This window comes from Thalassophryne amazonica, chromosome 12 (genome assembly GCF_902500255.1).
Source record: "Thalassophryne amazonica chromosome 12, fThaAma1.1, whole genome shotgun sequence".
NCBI lineage: Eukaryota > Metazoa > Chordata > Actinopteri > Batrachoidiformes > Batrachoididae > Thalassophryne > Thalassophryne amazonica.
Genome location: NC_047114.1, coordinates 37,344,153 through 37,365,740, shown reverse-complemented (window position 1 = coordinate 37,365,740; position 21,588 = coordinate 37,344,153). Strand labels below are relative to the sequence as shown.

General features: G+C 41.4%; 1 protein-coding gene across 1 annotated transcript in view; it reads right to left on the bottom strand.

Moving 5' to 3' along the window:
* The window catches only part of scp2a (sterol carrier protein 2a), a 95,165-nt gene that overhangs the window by 68,794 nt on the left and 4,783 nt on the right, over nt 1-21,588 (bottom strand). Inside the window, exons 2-5 of the mRNA XM_034182391.1 lie at nt 19,050-19,107; nt 18,864-18,935; nt 17,710-17,841; nt 3,446-3,510 (exon numbers count right to left, since the gene is read on the bottom strand). Coding sequence (XP_034038282.1) covers nt 3,446-3,510; nt 17,710-17,841; nt 18,864-18,935; nt 19,050-19,107 — 327 coding nt within the window. The remainder of the gene's footprint in view (nt 1-3,445; nt 3,511-17,709; nt 17,842-18,863; nt 18,936-19,049; nt 19,108-21,588) is intronic.

Here is a 21,588-nt window from a genome sequence, read left to right as displayed (position 1 = left end):
CAATGCAGAAGAGCTGAAGGCCACGATCAGAACAACCTGGACTCTCATACCACCTGAGCAGTGCCACAGACTGATCGACTCCATTCCACGCTGCATTGCTGCAGTAATTCAGGCAAAAGGAGCCCCAACGACATATTGAGTGCTGTACATGCTCATACTTTTCATGTTCATACTTTTCAGTTGGCCAACATTTCTAAAAATCTTTTTTTTGTATTGGTCTTAAGTAATATTCTAATTTTCTGAGATGCTGAATTTGGGATTTTCATTAGTTGTCAGTTATCATCAAAATTAAAAGAAATAAACATTTGAAATACAACCCTAACTCCAATGACGTTGGGACGTTATGTGAAATGTAAATAAAAACAGAATACAATGATTTGCAAATCCTCTTCCTATATTCAATTGAATACACCACAAAGACAAGATATTTAATGTTCAAACTGATAAACTTTATTGTTTTTGTGCAAATATTTGCTCATTTTGAAATGGATGCCTGCAACACGTTTCAAAAAAGCTGGGACAGTGGTATGTTTACCACTGTGTTACATCACCTTTCCTTCTAACACTCAAACGTTTGGGAACTGAGAACACTAATTGGGAGTGTCATGATTGGGTATAAAAGGAGCATCCCCAAAAGTCTCAGCCGTTCACAAGCAAATATGGGGCGAGGATCATCACTTTGTGAACAACTGCATGAAAAAAATAGTCCAACAAGTTTAAGAACAATGTTTCTCAATGTTCAATTGCAAGGAATTTAGGGATTCCATCATCTACAGTCCATAATATAATCAGAAGATTCAGAGAATCTGGAGAACTTTCTACAAGTAAGCGGCAAGGCTGGAAACCAACACTGAATGCCCGTGACCTTCAATCCCTCAAGCAGCACTGCATTAAAAACCGACATCATTGTGTAAAGGATCTTACCGTGTGGGCTCACGAACACTTTAGAAAACCATTGTTAGTTAACACAGTTTGTCACTACATCTACAAGTGCAAGTTAAATCTCTACCATGCAAAGTGAAAGCCAAACAACAACATCCAGAAACACCGCCACCTTCTCTGGGCCCGAGCTCATTTGAAATCGACAAAGTAAAAAAATGTGCTGTGGTCTGATGAGTACACATTTCAAACTGTTTTTGGAAATCATGGACATCGTGTCCTCCGAACAAAAAGGAAAAACACCATCCAGACTGTTACCAGCGCAAAGTTCAAAAGCCAGCATCTGTGATGGTATGGGGGTGTGTTAGTGCCCATGGCATAGGCAACTTACACATCTGTGATGGCACCATCAATGCTGAAAGGTGCATCCAGGTTTTGGAGCAACACATGCTGCCATCCAAGCAACGTCTTTTTCAGGGACGTCCCTACTTATTTCAGCAAGACAATGCCAAGCCACATTCTGCACGTGTTACAACAGCGTGGCTTCATAGTAAAAGAGTGCGGGTACTAGACTGGCTTGCCTGCAGTCCAGACTTGTCACCCATTGAAAATGTGCGGCGCATTACGAAGCACAAAATATGAAACAGAGATCCCGGACTGTTGAACAACTGAAGTCGTACATCAAGCAAAAATGGGAAAGAATTCCACCTACAAAGCTTCAACAATTAGTGTCCTCAGTTCCCAAACGCTTATTGAGTGTTGTCAGAAGGAAAGGTGATGTAACAGTGGTAAACATACCACTGTCCCAGCTTTTTTGAAATGTGTTGCAGGCATCCATTTCAAAATGAGCAAATATTTGCACAAAACAATAACGTTTATCAGTTTGAACATTAAATATCTTGTCTTTGTGGTGTATTTAATTGAATATAGGTTGAAAAGAATTTGCAAATCATTGTATTCTGTTTTTATTTCAAATTTACACAACGTCCCAACTTCACTGGAATTGGGGTTGTATTTAAAATACCTTGATTTGTATAAAGTAAGGTCTCTTTCATAAAATAAATCCATATAATGAAGTTTGGTTGGATAATGGGTTGCAGATTTCAAGAAATAAGACAAAAATGGAACCGTTTTTACCCTTCCACAAATAAAGGGTTAATTTGACTAGTTGTGCACATTTGTGGCACCAACACCACTTTTCTTAACTGTATCCATTCAGATGATTAAAATGACTCCCATTTACCCAAGTTATACCACTGTTTTCTGCTCACCAGATGAGAAATGTATTTGATGCTTCTGTAAAATCTGCTAAAATTTTCAATATTTTTGGTACATTTTTGGTCATAAAGTGTTCCAAAGTTCTTCAAATACCTTGATTTATATCATTGAAGGTCTCTTACGTCAAATAAATTCATATAATGAATTTTGGTTGGAATGTGGGTTGCATATTTCAAGAAATGAAAGAAAATCTGGATATTGCATTTTTTTTTTTGTGGTTTTCTGCAAATAAGGGGTTAATTTGACATGTTGTACATTAAGCAAGAATGGGAAAGAATTCCACCTACAAAGCTTCAACAATTAGTGTCCTCAGTTCCAAAATGCTTATTGAGTGTTGTTAGAAGGAAAGGTGATGTAACACCTAACCTCAGGACTTGGTCTGCTTCTAGAGGGGACTGTGAGGTGCCCTTCAGATGAACTGCCACAGGACAAAACACCATCTCTGTGAAGGGTTGTACAAACTGGAACAGCCTTCCAAGAATGATACGAGACAGTCCCACCCTGAGTGCTTTTAAAATTGAGCTTAAAAAATGGCTCAAAAACAATCAAATCTGTCAACACAGGTGAGATGTATTGTACATAATATGTTTTGTTTTAATTTATTTATTGTAATTGTTTGTTATTGTGTGTCTGAGGACTACAGATGGAAAGTAGCTTTTAGCTAAATCTGGCATATTAAGGCATGAAAATGTACAAAGTATTCATTAATGTGCATTGTCCTCATCAAATAAACAATAAAGAAAGAAAGAAAAACACAGTGGTAAATATACCACTGTCCCAGCTTTTTTGAAATGTGTTGCAGGCATCCATTTCAAAATGAGCAAATATTTGCACAAAAACAATAACGTTTATCAGTTTGAACATTAACCATCCTGTCCTTGTGGTGTATTCAACTGAATATAGGTTGAAGAGGATTTGCAAATCATTGGGTTCTGTTTTTATTTACATTTTACACAACGTCCCAACTTCATTGGAATTGGGGATGTATATCAGTGTGTGTGTAATGAATGAATATAATATACAAGTTTCACCTTTTGAATGGAATTACTGAAATAAATCACCTTTTCCATGATATTCTAATTATATGACCAGCACCTGTATTCACAACCTTTTTCAGATCTCTCCAGAGATGTTCAATCGGACTGAGGTCTGGGATCTGGCTGGGCCACTCAAGGACATTCACGGAGTTGTGCTGAAGTTCTGAAGATATCATGTGTAAAATGTGGTAACTGTGAAGTGCTGTGAATACTTTCTGGAAGGACTGTATGTATGTAAATTAGTTTTATACCTTTGCAGACAAAGATCCCCTTTCCATCTTCTCAAACCCAAGAGCAAGAACACAGTCAGCAAGACCTGCAAAAGGACACTGAAGTATTAACAAAAAAAAAAAAAAAAAAAGCACTGGGTCATGTACTTCAACTTCCTTATTTTATCTTTAGCTGTCTCAAGTGTCTCAAATGTTATCTGGGGATTTGTTCACAGCACCTAATCCCTAAAGATTCTCTCCACAATTTTTCTTTCCTTAAGCAAGTCGGCACCTTATGCTTTGTGTTTGATATTTTGAGATTTCTCCTATTGTGATTTGACGTGATATAAATAAACAACTGTAACAAGTTAGACAAGTTCAGGGTTTTTTTTTTTTTTTTTTAAAGTTAGGTTATATTTGTCATGTATCATGTTAGTGTTGGGGTTTTTGTTTGTTCCCTTTTGTGGCTGGGTGGTTTGTGTTTGGGTTTTTGGGTCTGTATGTCTCTTGGCTGCCTTCACTGTGCTTGGTGGGGGCGGTACTCGGTGAGTGGGTCACGCCCTGTTCTGGGCCTTTCTACACTTGTTTCTGGGAGTATTTAGACGCTACTAGTTGCACTTGGTGTTGCCTGATCGTTGTGCCCTGTGCCAGTGCTTCAAGCTCAGTACTACGTTTTGTTAAGCTGTCTCTTGGTGTTTTGACTGCCTGCCTGTGTTTTTGTCTACGCCTCTGCCTGATGTTTCGGATTTGGTTGCTCTTCTTGGACTGTCTGTTTGTGTACCGAACCTTGCTAAGCACCTCAGTAAAAGCCTCTCTGAACCAGAACTGTTCCAGTGAGTCCTGCATTTGTCTCCTGCTTTCATCATCTGACAATTGTGATAGAACGATCAGGCCAACAATGGAGACAGCGGACTCGGATCCATTCCAGCAGGCCGTTCGCTTCCATAGCCGTCAGCTGGCCCAACAAGAAGACCGCATCACTGCTTTAAGCACCAATATAGCCGACCTGGCCACAAGACAGGACGCCTTCATGTCCTCTGTCAGCTCTCAGATCAACCAGCTCGTAACCTCTCTGACGCCACAGACACTGTCTGCCTCGGCAACCACCAACCAGCCACCGATGGGACCAAGTACGGCCCCGCCGGTACCCACTGCTGCTCCTGATGTCTGCAATCAGCTATTTCGACCTGAACATTTCTCTGGTGAATCCGGAGACATCAAACCGTTCCTAACACAATGTGACCTGCACTTTGAGTTGATGTCAGCCATGTTTCCGTCCGACCGGGCGAAGATCGCCTTCATTATTACTCACCTCACCGGCCGGGCCGCGGCGTGGGCCTCGGCAGAGTGGAGCAGACAGTCCACGGCGTGTAGTACTCTCCAGGCGTTCCAGACCGCTCTCCGCCAAGTGTTCCAGCATACGTCACCAGGCCGTGAGGCAGCCCGTTCCCTGATGCGCCTCCGGCAGGGTAACAGAAGAGTTGCCGACTACGCCATTGACTTCCGCATCCTCGCGGCTAAGAGCGAATGGAACCCGGCCGCACTCCATGACGTGTTCTTTCAAGGCCTGTCCCCGCAGATCCAGGACCAGCTGATCGCCATCGACCTCCTGGAGCAACTCGATGAGCTAATCGCGTTAGCCATCCGCAACGATCGCCGGCTGGCGGATCGACCCCGGCGGGACGTGCGAGCCTCGTCCCAGGACGCTGGTTCCGCTCTCCACGTTGGGTCCTCGGCGTCCTCCTCCAGCTCGCTCCCGGCTGCCACTGATGAACCGATGCAGCTGGGACGAACCCGATTGACCATCGAGGAGCGGCAGCGTCGGAAAGACCAGGGCCTGTGTTTCTATTGTGGTCAGGCGGGGCATGTGGTCACCGAGTGCCATGCCAGGGGTGCCCCCGTGCGGTCACAACGGGTATGCCGGGTGAGTCAACATTCCATTCTTTCCGTCTCTCCCCGAAACATGGTCACTGCCAAGTTAATATCCAAGCATACGTCATGTTCTGTTCCGATTTTTGTCGACTCCGGTTCAGATGCTAATTTGATGCACTCCTCCCTCGCTAGGTCTTTGCACCTCAAACTTCACCATCTTTCACGACCGTTGGGTATACATGCCGTGGACGGTCACGTACTGGGTCACATCACCCACCGCGCAGAAACCGTTCAATTAATCATAGCCGGTACTCATTCCGAAACAATCAGTTTTCATGTCTTCGATGAAATGACCCACTCCGCCATTTTGGGGCATCCCTGGTTACGTAAACATTGTCCATACGTAAACTGGTCCGACGGGCAGATCACTTCCTGGGGTTCCGCTTGTACCGGGCGCTGTTTTGCCATGACCGTCAGGGACGGCAAGGTCCCTAATCCTGAGTTGGCGGGTGTGCCCGCGGAGTACCACGATGTTGCCGACGTATTCAGCAAGGTCAAGGCTAAGTCACTGCCACCGCATCGTGCATACGACTGTGCCATTGAGTTATTGCCGGGCACCAGTCCCCCGCGGGGAAAGCTGTTTTCTCTGACTGGTCCTGAACGTGTCGCTATGAACGACTACATCCGGGACTCTTTGGATGCCGGGTTGATCCGCCCATCGTCGTCTCCTGCGGGGGCGGGGTTCTTTTTCATTGAAAAGAAGGATAAATCACTCCGTCCCTGCATCGACTATCGCGGGCTTAATGACGTCACAGTAAAGAACCGTTATCCTCTGCCCCTAATTGCCTCCGCGTTCGACCTGCTTGAAGGCGCCACACTCTTCACCAAACTCGATCTCCGTAATGCCTATCATTTAGTGCGAATCAGACAGGGTGATGAATGGAAGACCGCTTTTAACACCCCCACTGGCCATTATGAATATCTAGTCATGCCTTTTGGTTTAACTAATGCCCCCGCAGTGTTTCAAAACCTGATTAATGATGTACTACGGGAATGTCTGGGAAGATTTGTGTTTGTGTACCTCGACGATATCCTGATCTTCTCCCCGGATGCGGAAACACATACCCGTCATGTCTGTACTGTGCTTGAGACCCTATTACACAATCAGTTGTACGTAAAGGCAGAAAAGTGCGAATTCCATAGGTCCTCAGTGACCTTTCTGGGAATCATCATATCGCCTGGGTCTATCCGGATGGACCCAGCCAAGATAGTCGCAGTGCGTGATTGGCCTGTACTTAAGAGCCGCAAGGAAGTCCAGCGGTTTCTAGGTTTTGCCAACTTTTATCGGAAGTTCATCCATAATTTCAGCTCGGTGGCCGCGCCTCTGCATAACAGCACGTCCATACACCGGCCCTTTTCCTGGACGCTGGACTGCGAGGAAGCTTTTCGAAGCCTGAAGAGACGGTTTACCATGGCCCCAGTGTTGCTCCTCCCCAACCCCGCTTTACAGTTTGTAGTCGAAGTTGACGCCTCCGACGTAGGGATCGGGGCCGTCTTATCCCAGATCCAACCCTCAGACCAGAAATTACATCCCTGTGCGTATTTGTCCCGAAAACTGACGCCGGCAGAGCGTAATTACCACATTGGAGACCGCGAACTGCTGGGGGTGAAGGTGGCCCTGGAAGAGTGGCGACACTGGTTGGAAGGGGCTCAATTACCATTTTTGGTATGGACCGACCATAAAAATCTAGAGTATCTCTGTTCCGCGAAACGACTCAATGCCAGACAGGCTAGATGGTCCATCTTTTTTAGCCGTTTCAACTTTGTGTTATCTTATCGACCGGGAACAAAGAACGGTAAACCCGACGCGCTCTCCCGTTGGGGCGAACCTGTGGCTGTACCGGCAGACCCAGGTCCGGTCTTGTCCGCATCCTGCTTCCTGTCAGTTCTCACCTGGGACATAGAAACCAAGGTCCGGTCCGCAACGCGCGGTGACCCTGTACCACGGGACTGCCCTCCGGGAAGACTGTACGTCCCAGAGGCTCTTAGGGGGGAGGTGATAAGGTGGGCTCATAACAGCCGTTTTTCGTGTCATCCCGAAATCGGGAAGACAGCCACGATCATCCAGGGAAGATTTTGGTGGCCTCGGTTACTTCCCGACGTCACAGCTTATGTGGTGGCGTGCATTGTCTGCGCTATGCACAAGTCAACCAACCGCTCACCGTCCGGCAAGCTCCACCCATTACCCGTCCCCACCCAACCATGGTCACATATCTCGGTGGATTTCTTTACCGGGTTGCCGCCATCCAAGGGGCATACTGTTATTCTGTCAGTGGTGGACCGTCTGTCTAAGATGGCCCATTTCATACCGCTACCGAAACTCCCATCAGCTAAGGAAACCGCGGAGGCACTGTTGCACCATGTGTTTAGATTACACGGTTTCCTGCAGGACATCGTGCCCAATCGTGGGCCACAGTTCGTGTCACACTTCTGGGGAGAGTTTTGTCGACTCCTGGGAGTCACCTCGAGTCTCACCTCCGGGTATCACCCTCAGGCGAATGGGCAGGCTGAGAGGGTCAATCAGGAATTGGAAAAGGGGTTACGTATCCTCGCCTCTCAGCACCCCGCTTCCTGGTCGTCACAATTAGTATGGGTAGAGCTCGCTCACAATAGTTTACCGTCTGCCTCCTCTGGTTACTCCCCAATCCACGTGTCACATGGATATCAACCTTCTTTGTTCTCTCCTACAGTCTTAACCACCCGGGTGCCTTCTGCCCTTTCCTTAATCCGTCATTGTCGTCTAATCTGGGAGCGGGCCCGTCGAACGTTGCTGCGCTCTTCAGCGATCTACAAGGCTGCTGCCGACAGGAAAAGGACTCTAGAACCACATTACTCCCCGGGACAGCGGGTTTGGCTCTCCACCCGGCACCTATCCCTCCGGGGTCTGCCACGGAAACTTGCTCCTCGGTTCGTGGGGCCGTTCCTCATCACGAGGGTGATCACTCCGGTCTCTGTACGCCTTCGTCTGCCCCGGACTATGAAGATACATCCCACCTTCCACGTCAGCCAGGTCAAGCCTGCTCGGTCCTGTGTCTTGTGCCCTCCGGCCGTTCCCCCGCCTCCCACCCGGTTTGTGGCCGGGGGCCCGGTTTTTACTGTGCGCTGCCTTGTGGGGTCCCGGTGGCGTGGGCGGGGGGTGCAGTACTTGGTGGACTGGGAGGGTTACGGACCTGAAGAACGCTCATGGATTCCTTCTCGTTTCATTTTGGTTCCTGGACTGATCGCGGACTTCCATGCTCGGCATCCTGGGTTCCCTGGGCCGTCAGGTGCCGGCCGTTGAGCGGGGGGTCCTGTCATGTATCATGTTAGTGTTGGGGTTTTTGTTTGTTCCCTTTTGTGGCTGGGTGGTTTGTGTTTGGGTTTTTGGGTCTGTATGTCTCTTGGCTGCCTTCACTGTGCTTGGTGGGGGCGGTACTCGGTGAGTGGGTCACGCCCTGTTCTGGGCCTTTCTACACTTGTTTCCGGGAGTATTTAGACGCTACTAGTTGCAGTTGGTGTTGCCTGATCGTTGTGCCCTGTGCCAGTGCTTCAAGCTCAGTACTACGTTTTGTTAAGCTGTCTCTTGGTGTTTTGACTGCCTGCCTGTGTTTTTGTCTACGCCTCTGCCTGATGTTTCGGATTTGGTTGCTCTTCTTGGACTGTCTGTGTACCGAACCTTGCTAAGCACCTCAGTAAAAGCCTCTCTGAACCAGAACTGTTCCAGTGAGTCCTGCATTTGTCTCCTGCCTTCCTCATCTGACAATTGTGATAATATTAGCTGCAATTTTGCTGTGACTTAGTTGTACCATTTCACTGTTCCACACATTTGTAAGCATCATATCAGATTTGAGTTGAAGCAGTTTGGGATGAGTTGCACTTAAAAGTCAATATTATACAGTGTTATTGATGATGACTGACAGTGCGATGTGGACTCACCACCATAATGCTACCCCTCCCAATGTGGCACACACCAATTCCACTGTCCCTGCTATAACATAAATATATATTTGTTCACGCCAGGGTTTTCCATTGAGATCAAACTGAGCCCTGTGTACATTAAGGCGTGTCAATCAGAAAGTGCACAAACAAAGGATGACAGCAAGTCTTTGTGAATCAGCTGAGATGCACCATGACTGTGCTAGGCACCGAGCAGGCTGCAATGAGGCCAGCAGTTCAAGGGAGCTCCATGCAGTGTGTCCTGCTGCTTGACTCAGAGCAATCTGAGCCCAGCAGCTGTGGTGGCTCCCCATCTAATTTTAATGCAATGTGCAGAAAAGAATATTACTTTGCGCGCAAATACAATGGAAAGTGTCTAAAGTGTCGTGCACAGGTTGAAATGAGGCAGGCAGATATAGCTCGCTCCAGCAGAATGTCCCAGTGGGAGATACTGTGCTGCTGCTCAGCTCAGAGCTGCCGGGTGACTGCAGTGGGTCACAACTCTGTGTCAAATTTGAATACCAACCACAGAAAAAAGCAATTCAAGATATCAAGAAGGATTCACCCACCTAGAACTCCATAGACATGTTCCAGTGGCACACACTGAAAAACATCTTACTTGACTTTTGCTGGATGATGAGGAGGATTCTACTGCTCTGAAAGCAGGCAGAAGATAGATGTTCAGGAAAATCAGCTGAAGTGCACCATTACTTGCCCCGTTGCAGCAAATGAATAAATAAATGAATGGTAATCAATTGATTATTACGTATTTAAATTTCGAGTAGAAATTTTCAAAATCAGGTCATTTAGCATTCAGAAAGCCATAAATATGAACACGATTATGGCTCTTGGGTTTAGTATGTGTTTGACAGCTGTTTGAGCTTCGGTCAACAGATAAACTCTGTTGTCAAAGCAAGTTTTTTCCAGTTACGTCTTCTGGCTAAAGTCAAGTCCTTCCTCAGTAGACGTGATCTTCAGACGGTTATTCATTCTTTCATCAGCTCCAGACTTGATTCCTGTAATACACTTTAAGCTGGTGTTAACCAGTCCTCTCTTGCACGCCTCCAACTTGTGCAAAATGCTGCTGCTTGTCTTTAGATGAACACTCCAGAAGTGAGCATATTACACCTGTACTTTACTCAATCCACTTCATTCCAGTTAATTTTAGAATTGGTTTATTTTTAACAGCTATTAATGGCCTTGCACGATCTTGTCTAAAATTTTAACTTTCTGTACAGTAGGACATTACGGGCATCTGGTCAACTTTACTTAGATGTTCTGAGGTCAAAATATAAACTCTGGGGTGATCATGTTTTTGCAGTAGCTGACTGTGGAACATGTTACCTCCTGATTTATGCATCATTTCTGACCCAGAACTTTTTAAATCAAAGCTCAAGACTTATTTATTTAAAATAGCTTTTTAACACCTGGTGACATTGTAACATGTTTTGTTTTTATGTGCCTTTTAAATTCTATTGTATGTTTATTTTATTTTTGGGAATTGTTGTTCCTTGATTTCACTGTAAAACACTTTGGACACCGTCTGGCTGATGCAAAGGACTATAGAAATAAATGTTGATTGGTTGATCAATTGATGGTAATCTTAAACAAGCATGTTGGTTGTGATATCAATTTGGGATAAAAGCAAAGAAAAGGTGAAAATGTGCAAAAGAAAATACAAATACCACACACAATAAGCAGTACAACGAGATTGGGGATTGGGGGGGAGGAGATAGCAAAAAAAAAAAAAAAAAAAAAAAACACCCTCCAGAATGCATCCCTGGACATCAAAATCTCAAAATTTTCTGGGAACCCTCAGTGGCTCACAGACCCCTGCCGACAAAGGTCCGCTTTCACCAAAACAGAAACCCCCTCCCCCCTTTTCAGAGCCTGGCTACAGGCCTGGTTGTTGTTGTTCCAGTGTCACAGACCGAATGGGCCCCCCCCAAACCTAAAAATCAGTCCGCCTTGCTTCACTGCACATGCATTATTTCGGACCACAGCAACACATCTGAGACGGAGTCTCTTCACCCAAGACAATAAAATGGATTAATGGGATTATTAACCATCAGATAAAGGTGAAACCTCTTAAATCATTCTAAAGTCAGTTTTAAGCAGAAACGAGGTGTTAATCTGTGGACTGCGGCTAATGGCCCATGCGCAGTGAAGGCATGGCAGACCAATTTTTAGGAGGGACTGTTCGGGGGGGGGGGTTCCACACATCCCGTTGCTCGGTCGCTCTTCTCTCTCACATCAGTGTCGCCTTGTTTCCAGTTGACCCAACATGCATGTCCTTGCTTATTCTCTGTCTCCAATCAAAACACTGTCTCTACATCTGGAGTTGGTCCTCAGGTGCTGGACTGCCCACTGCTCCTAGTGGTTGGATTGTGTCTCACAGTATTTAGGGTGTGTTAAATGCAGAGGACAAATTTCATTGCATGTATGCATGTATATATGAAAATTCAGTAAGGTATATCTTATATATTATATTCCAATTCTAAGGTGGAACTATGCCAGTATACAAAGGTATGAGGTATCGACAGGCTGAGCGACCATTTCATTTCTAAACGGATGGCTGTATGGGTCCGTGACCATCGTGTGCAATTTCTCTGGTTAACACAAGAGCTGGACATGAACCATTTTCCGGCAGATTTCACTTTTAACAAGAGATTTTGTCAATGGAAAGCCGAGCGGACGCTTCGCGCATCACGATGGATTCGCTACTGGAGCGAGACAAAACCACCTCCGTTTTGGTCTCACACGACGGCTTTGAGATGGCGTTCAGACAGCTGTCGGTGGTTTTTTCCAATCGAAGTGATTATCCGAGAAATTGTGGATGTGCCTGGACATGTCAGAACATGTCCTGTGAGGCTTCATCACGGCGTTGCTTTGCGCCATGTGGCACCGCCGCGACGCGCGAAGCCTCCGCTCCTCTTTCCATGGCAAAAACTCCTGTAACAGTGGAATGTGCCGTTCATTTCCAAACTGGATGCTGTGTTTTATCCGGGATGTCATCTGGCTAGTACAGGAATTGTGAAAAGACGTGGACATCAGCACTTTTTCGGCACACTGAGACAGATGTGCGGAGGAATTCCGTAATAGACCTCGTATATCTAAATATCTAAAAAGAAAGAGTAAAATAGGAGAGTAGAAAAGAGTAGAGTAGAGCCACTTAGGTGCCTGGTCTTGAAAACCAGGGATGGTAGGTTAAAAAGCTTTTTTATCCCATGGGAACTCTCCCTACCCACCCAAGCAGCTCAAGAAAAAGGTATATATAATATAATAAGTAATAAGACATAAGAAGGATAAGACATCACAGGAGAAGATTGCAGTAAAGGTAATTAGTATGTAGACTAGTAGTGAAATCAAATATAGTTAGTAGGCTAAGCTGTAGAAGCAGAAGCTGTGAGTGTACTGGTATCTATCTAAAGTAACTCTGTTAGCATACTATAGGAAAATAAAAAGTATAATCATTATGCTATCAAATGGAAACCTAAGAACTTAGGTACTATATGTTGATGTCTTTGGAGGAACACCTAAACTGATGAATCATTAAAAATCTACACCATGTAAAATAGAACTGTAAATAGTGAAAATGAGCTAGTTATAGTAGAAGAGCTAAATTAGCCGTGAATAAGCCAACCGTACCCAGCAAGCTAACACGATAAACAAAAACGGTAATTAGTGTATAAAGTATAATAACGTAGTTAAACCTACAGTAACGGTATTAACAAATACATATAAAAGAAATGTTGGCAAAAGTATGAATTAATGTGGGTTATCAAACACAAAAGAACCAACTATTTTGTAAGGTATGATGAACGTTGCTAAGGCCGGCTAGATAAGCTAACATTAGCTGTTAAGAATAACTAATTGTACCCCACTCCTCCAATATTTACTTAAATATAATAATATTAAAAAGGGGGAACAAGAAAAAGTAAAGCGTGTAGAAATGTATACGGAGACATAATTACATATATTTGCAGAAAAGAGAAAAACGGCGGCCATTTTAATCACCAAACCTGCAGCTGCCAGCCTTATACATCTTGCTGTTTCTTCTTCTTCTGCTTATATTTCTAACACAGTATTCAGTAGCTTCGCCCTCGTGTGAGAACATGTAATTACACCTGATCATCCCAGTAACCACTTAAAGCGTTAAACATTAAATTGGCATATAAGTGAATGAGGGTGAGGCAGCCTATTAGATAATTAATAGCTAATAGGCTAAGCTATAATTGTAGCAGTATAACTGTAGAAACAAAGGCTCAGATATATCTTATAGGTTTTATTTAAAGTTTACCCTATTTGTTAGGTTATGATTAGCTAATCTAGGTAGAAGAAATTCCATCTTCTACATGTTTTTTTTTTTTAATGGGAACCCCAAACTTAGATATTATTTCTTGATGTCTATTAGAAAATCTTTTGAACTGAAGAACCAATTTGTTATACAGAAACCCTTGTTTAACTAATCTACTAGTAAGTTTATGGTGTCTAGTGGAAAAACATTGGTAATTATCACAGATGCGACCAATTCTGACTAACAGAGGTGTAAACACCGTATGTAGGTTCACTCGGTATGTTACTACTCATACAAGGAAATTTTACAATATGAAAGTTAAAATCATCCCGTTTGATGAAAACAGCTGTTCTAAACTGTCTATCTATAATGCTCAACTCTATATCTAAGTATGAGAGTTTTTCATTGTTTTCTGTAGTCTTTTTTAGTTCTAGTTCTGATGGATAAATATTTTTAATTTCATTCTCAAAATTAGGGTTATTTAAAGTAAGTAGGTCATCAATGTAACGGAAGGTATTATTAAAGGTTTTGGCTGACTTGCTATTAGTTTTAAGTTTATCTTTCATAAATTTGTATTCATAATAGAAAAGGAAAAGGTTAGCTAAAAGTGGAGCACAATCTGTTCCCATAGGTATCCCTATTGTTTGTTTGAAAATTCTGTTGCCAACCTCTATAAAAGATATTGTCTACAAGGAATTCTATATGCTCAATCAATTTTCCTCAGTTATATTATGATACCGTGTTGATGTAGTGTTAGACCAATATGTTGTGCTATCATTTCTAATAACGATATATTTAGAACCTCTAATTCTAAAAGCTTCCCTGACTAGTTCACTGATACTATATATAAGTTGGTCATGTTGGATGTTAGTATACAGGGTGGAAAAATCAAAACTACCAAAATGTGTAGCTACTTTAGTTTTTTTTTTTTTTACTTTTACTATTACTACTAAACTATTAGGATATTGTTGCTGGCTTTATCTGCTGGTACTAAAACAAAATGTCTTTGAAAGTTATTTAGGTATTCTAGGCAAACCTTGTCTGACAGTACATGTTTTTTTTATAAGGATTTTTCTAATACTCGACCTTCCCATTCGTCCAATGTTCTAGTATCTACTTTTTCTTTTTTAGCCCAACGTTTTTTGTAATCCTTAATGTTTTTTTTTTTTTTTTTTTTTTTTTTTTTTTTTTAACTATTATGAGGTTTGTATCCCAGTTAATATTATTTTGTTCTCTAAATGATAGTCCTTTACTAAGTAATTTTCTAAGCTTCCTGTTCTCAATTATTCTGAGATTACCGGTTATTATGTGTCCTGTTGGCTCATATTTGAAATTAGACGAGTCGCAATCACAGCTAAGGTTTGTAGTACCTAATTCAAAGTCTACATTTTTTATGCTTTGTTTGAAATTAAAAACTTCACCAGCTATAGCTTTAGTATATGAATAGCTAATAACGGGGGGGGGTTTATCATTGATGAAATTTGGTATCGTTTTTTCGAATGGTTTGCTATGTAGAATCTGTGATAGTTTGATCATTTCAATGCCTTTGTTGTGAAAAGGAATTTTCAAGAAAGATTTATCATCATCTCTGGTTATTATAGTTTTTTCCATTTTTGTAAACCTAACCTAAAGTTAGCTAAATCTTTTATGACAAGTGGAATATAGTTAGGTAATCTTTGTTCTGAAAGTATAATATTAGCTAAAGCTGTTAGGATGGCAAGTTTTTGTTGAACTGAAAAAAATGTGATAAGTTCATGTACTAACCCAGGTCTATTGTAATTGTTAATTAGTTCTTTTAATCAAAGTTCTAAATCTATCTTTGTAGTTGTATGTTGTCTATTGCACTTACCTGATCGTTTTTTGAACTTACGTTGTTTTTTGATAAAAAATGTCCATATGACAATATTTTCCATATCTTTTTTAGAAACATTACCTAGTTTTTTGACATTGTCATTAAGCCCATACGGATAAATTGTGGCTAGTTCTTTTTCCCAGTATTCCTCCGTTTGTAATAGTTTAGAGGCTAAACGAAAGCATTCACCCTCTTCCAAAAATACTTGTACAATGACAATAAAGGTCCTGCTATATAAAACCCGAATTCCAATGAAGTTGGGACGTTGTGTAAAATGTAAATAAAGACAATACAATAATTTGAAAATCCTCTTCAACCTATTTTCAATTGAATACACCACAAAGACAAGATATTTAATGTTCAAACTGATAGACTTTGATGTTTTTGTGCAAATATTTGCTGATTTTTAAATGGATGCCTGCAACACATTTCATTTTCCTTTTAATTGTAAACCAAATTATGCACTAACACAGAACAAATAAACTACATGGCATCCATAAAGACTGAAAAGACTGTTAAAGCATTTCAAAAACCACAGCTAAAGCTTGTAGAATATTTTGAAAATCATGGTAAAATATCAATAACACACCTTATAGTAAAAAAGTCACATGTGTAAATTCCTGTAAATCCACAGCATCTTTTTTTCCCATGAAAAAGTCTACATTAATAAAAACTCATTTACATTATTGTGCAAATTCATGTACAACCCCAATTCCAATGAAGAGGGATGTTGTGTAAACTGTAAATTAAAACAGAATACAATGATTTGCAAATCCTCTTCGACCTATATTCAATTGAATACACCACAAAGACAAGATATTTAATGTTCAAACTGATAGACTTTGATGTTTTTGCGCAAATATTTGCTCATTTTGAAATGGATGCCTGCAACACATTTCAAAAAGTTGGGACGGGGCAACAAAAGACTGGGAAAGTTGATGAACGCTCAAAGGACACCTAATTGGAAACAGATGAGTGTCATGATTGGGTATGAAAGGAGCATCCCCAAAAGGTTCAGCCGTTCACAAGCAAAGATGGGACGAGGATCAGCACTTTGTGAACAAGAAAAAATAGTCCAACAGTTTAAGAACAATATTTCTCAACGTTCAATTGCAAGGAATTTTGGAATTCCATCATCTACAGTCCATAATATAATCAGAAGATTCAGAGAATCTGGAGAACTTTCTACACGCAAGCGGCAAGGCCAAAAACCAACACTGAATGCCCGTGACCTTCGATCCCTCAGATGGCACTGCATTAAAAACCAACATCATTGTGTAAAGGATCTTACCGCGTGTGCTCAGGAACACTTCAGAAAACCATTGTCAGTTAACACAGTTCGTCAGTGCAAGTTAAAACTCTACCATGCAAAGTGAAAGTCATACATCAACAAAATCCAGAAACACCACCACCTTCTATGGGCCTGAGCTCATTTGAAACGGACAGACGCAAAGTGGAAAAGTGTGCTGTGGTCTGATGAGTCCACATTTCAAATTATTTTTGGAAATCATGGACGTTGTGTCCTCCAAAAAGGGGAAAAGACCATCCAGACTGTTACCAGTGCAAAGTTCAAAAGCCAACATCTGTGATGGTATGGGGGTGTGTTAGTGCCCATGGCATGGGCAACTTACACATCTATGATGGCACCATCAATGCTGAAAGGTACATCCAGGTTTTGGAGCAACACATTCTGTCATCCAAGCAACGACATTTTCAGGGACGTCCCTGCTTATTTCAGCAAGACAAAAATGAGCAAATATTTGCACAAAAACAAAGTTTATCAGTTTGAACATTCAATATCTTGTCTTTGTGATGTATTCAACTGAATACAGGTTGAAGAGGATTTGCAAATCATTGTATTCTGTTTTTATTTACATTTTACACAACATCCCAACTTCATTGGAATTGGGGTTGTAGTATATGAATGCTGCAGCAAAAAAATATTCTGTCAAAGCTGAGCAGCGCATGTTCCACTCTTTCCGCAGTGGCAAACAAGTTTTTGAAGGCTCTGCAGAATCTAAATAACAGATTGTTCCTTGAGGATTGCTCAAAGGAAGAAAGAAAAAAAAAAAAAAAAAAAAACCCTTACTGGCCAACTGCTACAGTGTCCACAAACGTTTTTGCAAAATTCAATTGCTCTGAACGTATGTCTCATATGAACGGTCATTATGCAGTCTGTACTCTACTGTTAATCACTAATTACACTCAAATACCTCCAACCAATGCCAGCAGGTGCCAAAATTCAACAAAGATCAGACTAAAAACTATGGAGACAAGTTTTAGAGTGTTGAACTGTTCCTACTAACCCACCTCCCTGGACCAGCTGACGTGTCATGAAGAGAGCAGTGGAGCCTGTGGAGCAATTGTTGTTAACGTTGATGATGGGGATCCCAGTCAGGCCCAAGCTATGGTAGATGGCCCTCTGTCCACAAGTGGAGTCCCCTGGTCGGATGAAGACAAAAGTGAGTCTGTCATCATTACAAATTGCAAGGGGTTATATGATCACAAGCACCTGGTTGTTTGACAGTCTTGCAAGTATCTGAAATTTACTGTACTTAAGTATGAAAAGTAAATTTCCATATAAAATGTACTTTAAGTACAAGTACTGAGTACTAATATTTATTATGTCAAATTAGTTGTGGACTCTGAAAATGCAGATACTAATGTATACACACTGTGTACAGTCATGGCTGTAATTCATAAATAGACAATACAATTCAAATTTTCTGTCTTTTAAACTTTTTTTATGTCAAACACGGCACTTGCTGCAGGGGTGAAAGGCGGACCCCTCTGCTACGGCTGTAGCGGAGGGGTCCGCTACAAATTGTAAAGCACTTTGAGTGTCTGATGCAGATGGAAAAGCGCTATATAAATGCAGTCCATTTACCATTGACACCAATTTCAACTTGTTATACCTCTGGTTGGGGTATCTCCTTAATTAGAGACCTTTTTTAGCCTCAGCCTCTGCAGTAATTCTGTTAATTGGGCGGTTTCATGCAGATTTCTGTGCTGGGATTTTTAAATGGTTAGAGTTCAAAAATACTTGTGGGTGTCTTTGAAAATAGTGTTGGCAGACACATTATTTATTGTTTTGTTGTCATGCCACAGCGGTGATCATATGTTTAGAAGGTAAAATAATTCATTAAATTGCTAGATTTTTATCATTTAAGTTCCCCAAAAAAAAAAAATTATTTATTTTTACAGTCATAGCACAGCCAGATATTCAGACGTTAGTCTACACTTGGATAAAGTCAGTCTTTCAGACATTTTCTATGACTGTGCTAAAAATGATTAAACTTGTGCTGTTTTATAATAGCATATTGATGTGTCTTTAATGTTTTGATTCTTTCATTTTATCGCTTTCACATTCTATATTGTACTGGCAGAGTAACTAATGCCATGATTCTACACACTCTGATACAGTCAAATACATACAAATAGAAATCTACACAAAGTGTTCTTACCATAGACGTATCCAACACAGGCTTGTTCAATGGCAGAATATGGGATTCCTGCATCTGCCAAGGCCTTTTCGCCTGATTCAAAATATTGACACAGTTATAAGACACTGTGACACATAATATAACATTATCCATTCAGATACAATAGGATTAATATGCACAACATACGTATTCTGTAAAGATAAGTACCTGCTTCCTTGGCCATTTCAGGGTAATCATAGTTCTCTCGTGCTCCAGGCTTATCAAACTGCAAATACAGAAAAGACCAACACTAAGTTTTACTCGTACACAGTATTTCAGTACAGGTAATCAGAATAAAAATAAAATAATATTTTAAAATCAGACTTAACATGTTTCCTAAGTATAATTTGATCAGAGAGAGACATATGCTTTCAGTAACATTTACCATTTCCAGACTTGGCTACATTTTACTCAGAACACAAATACACATAACACGTTCACATATCATGAATGTCTAACACATATTCACCCTATTTTTTTTGTTGTTGTTTTGTTGTTTTTAATTTTAATTAGATAAATGGCTGAAAGGATAATATGAATGGAAGAGACACTTGAAAAGGTAGAATTAAGAATATCTTCTAGGTTTGACTAGTGCAGCAGATAACAGAATATTTACAGAGGAATCCTTCAAATCTGGAAAGAAGCACCAAAATTGGCATAAATGCTCAGACATTACTCTTTTGCAAAAACTGAGTAGCCACTTGAATTTTCAGTAGGTGGCCAGGTAGGGGTCAATTGAAGAATTACACAGGGGTCAAAATTTAAAAGTGTTTCAATCATATTGAAAGCTATACCACATTATTTGTCTGATCACAGCGATACCAAAAAGGTATAGTTTGGACTATCTATGACTAAATGTTATGGAGTTATTGGGTAAAAACAGCAAGAATGGTAACAAAGGTCAGCATTAGTTTGTACACGGGTCAGATGTTAAAGTTGCTCTAAATATTGTAAAATGTGATGCAAATTATTGGTTGAGTTAATAGGGTTTTAAAAAAGGAATAGTTTGTACTATGTGGCATGCTTAGTTATCATGTTACAGGGTAACATATTTCACATGTCATAGAATCCAATGGATGTCGACATTGCTCTACCTTTACTGTGCAGACCAAGCATTCAACACAGTCAAAACTATTTCATTTATTAATCCTATTAGTTCAACCAATAATGTGCACCACTTTTTACCAAAATTGGAGCAACTTTAACTTCTAACCCCTGTACAAAATGAAATTGACCTTTGTCACCATTCTTGTTGTTTTTACCCCATAACATTCAGTCACAGATAGTCCAAACTATACCTTTTTGGTATTGTTGTGATCAGACAAATAATGTGGTATAGCTTTCAATATGATTGGAGCATTTTTAAATTTTGATCCCTGTGTAATTCTTCAATTGACCCCTACCTGGCCGCCTACTGAAAATTCAAGTGGCTACTCAGTTTTTTCAAAAGAGTAATGGCTAAGGAGTATTTGTGCCAACTTTGGTGCTTCTTTCCAGAAATAAACAATTGTTAGTTATTTGCTCCACTAGACAGGACACATGCAGAACAGGGACACAGCATAGCTTTAAGATCCGCATTTATATACAATAAAACATACTGCGTGAACTATTCATCAGTCTCAACGTGATCTTAAACTATACACTGTACAGTAACGATACTGAGAATTGATTTCTGCCCATTTGTTTATTTGGAGGATTATTCAAATGTTACAACAAATTTTCATGAAAATTGTCATTGAGGTGAAGTATGGATTTTACTAGACCAGATATTCTCAAAAAGTGATCTGTGGCTCACTGGTGGTCAATGAGCAACCCCTAGTAATCCATGACAATACCGATTAGTGATCCCCTGCCGTCTGGCACATGGCAACCGCGGATTAATTCCAAAGTTGACATAAGTATAATTTTGCATCATGTGACCTCTTTTTAAAGTGATATCTGTGATAATTTTGATGCAGTCACAGTAATAATCGAACTGTGAGAGGAGGGGCTGCAGCTCAGCATGCACGCCGTTCACTTATGAACACAGCCTGTTAAAAGCAGCATTGTGCTCCGTTCGAGAGACATACAGAAAGAATCTCTCGAATTCAAAAGAGTTGAGGAAAAGGACTCCATCAATGTGGTTTCGGTTAAGACTGTCAGCAGAAAAATACAGCTGTGCTGCAGGCAGTCTGTAAAAACCAGGCTAAACACAGCCTCGTGCTTGGCTACACACAGCAGGTTCCTCACACGTCTTGATCCCAAAACTGACAGAACCACTCAAAAATAGAGAAAATGAGTATGAAGTGTCCATCATCTAACCCTGTATGGTCTTGAGCTCACTGCACCGAGCGATGAGCTAGTAGCACGTGTTCAGCCAAGCTGGCATAAAGTCTGCAACCCAACGAGAACCATATTCCCGAGTTTTTGCGATAAGGCATCAGAGGGATAGTTTCAAACTGGGTCAAAAGCGATTCAAGTAGCAGGAGGCCATTTGTGAAGTTGGGTGACAGTTCATCTTCATGCTTAGACATCAGTTGTGGTGTCCCCCAGGGGTCAGTGTTGGGGCTGAAATTTTTCTTATCTTATAATCTTATATAGTGCATCTGGAAAGTATTCACAGTGCTTTTAATGTTACAGCTTTATTCCAAAATGTAGTAAATTCTTTTTTTCCCTTCAAAATTCTACCCACAATGACAACATGAAAAAAGTTTTTTGAAATGTTTGC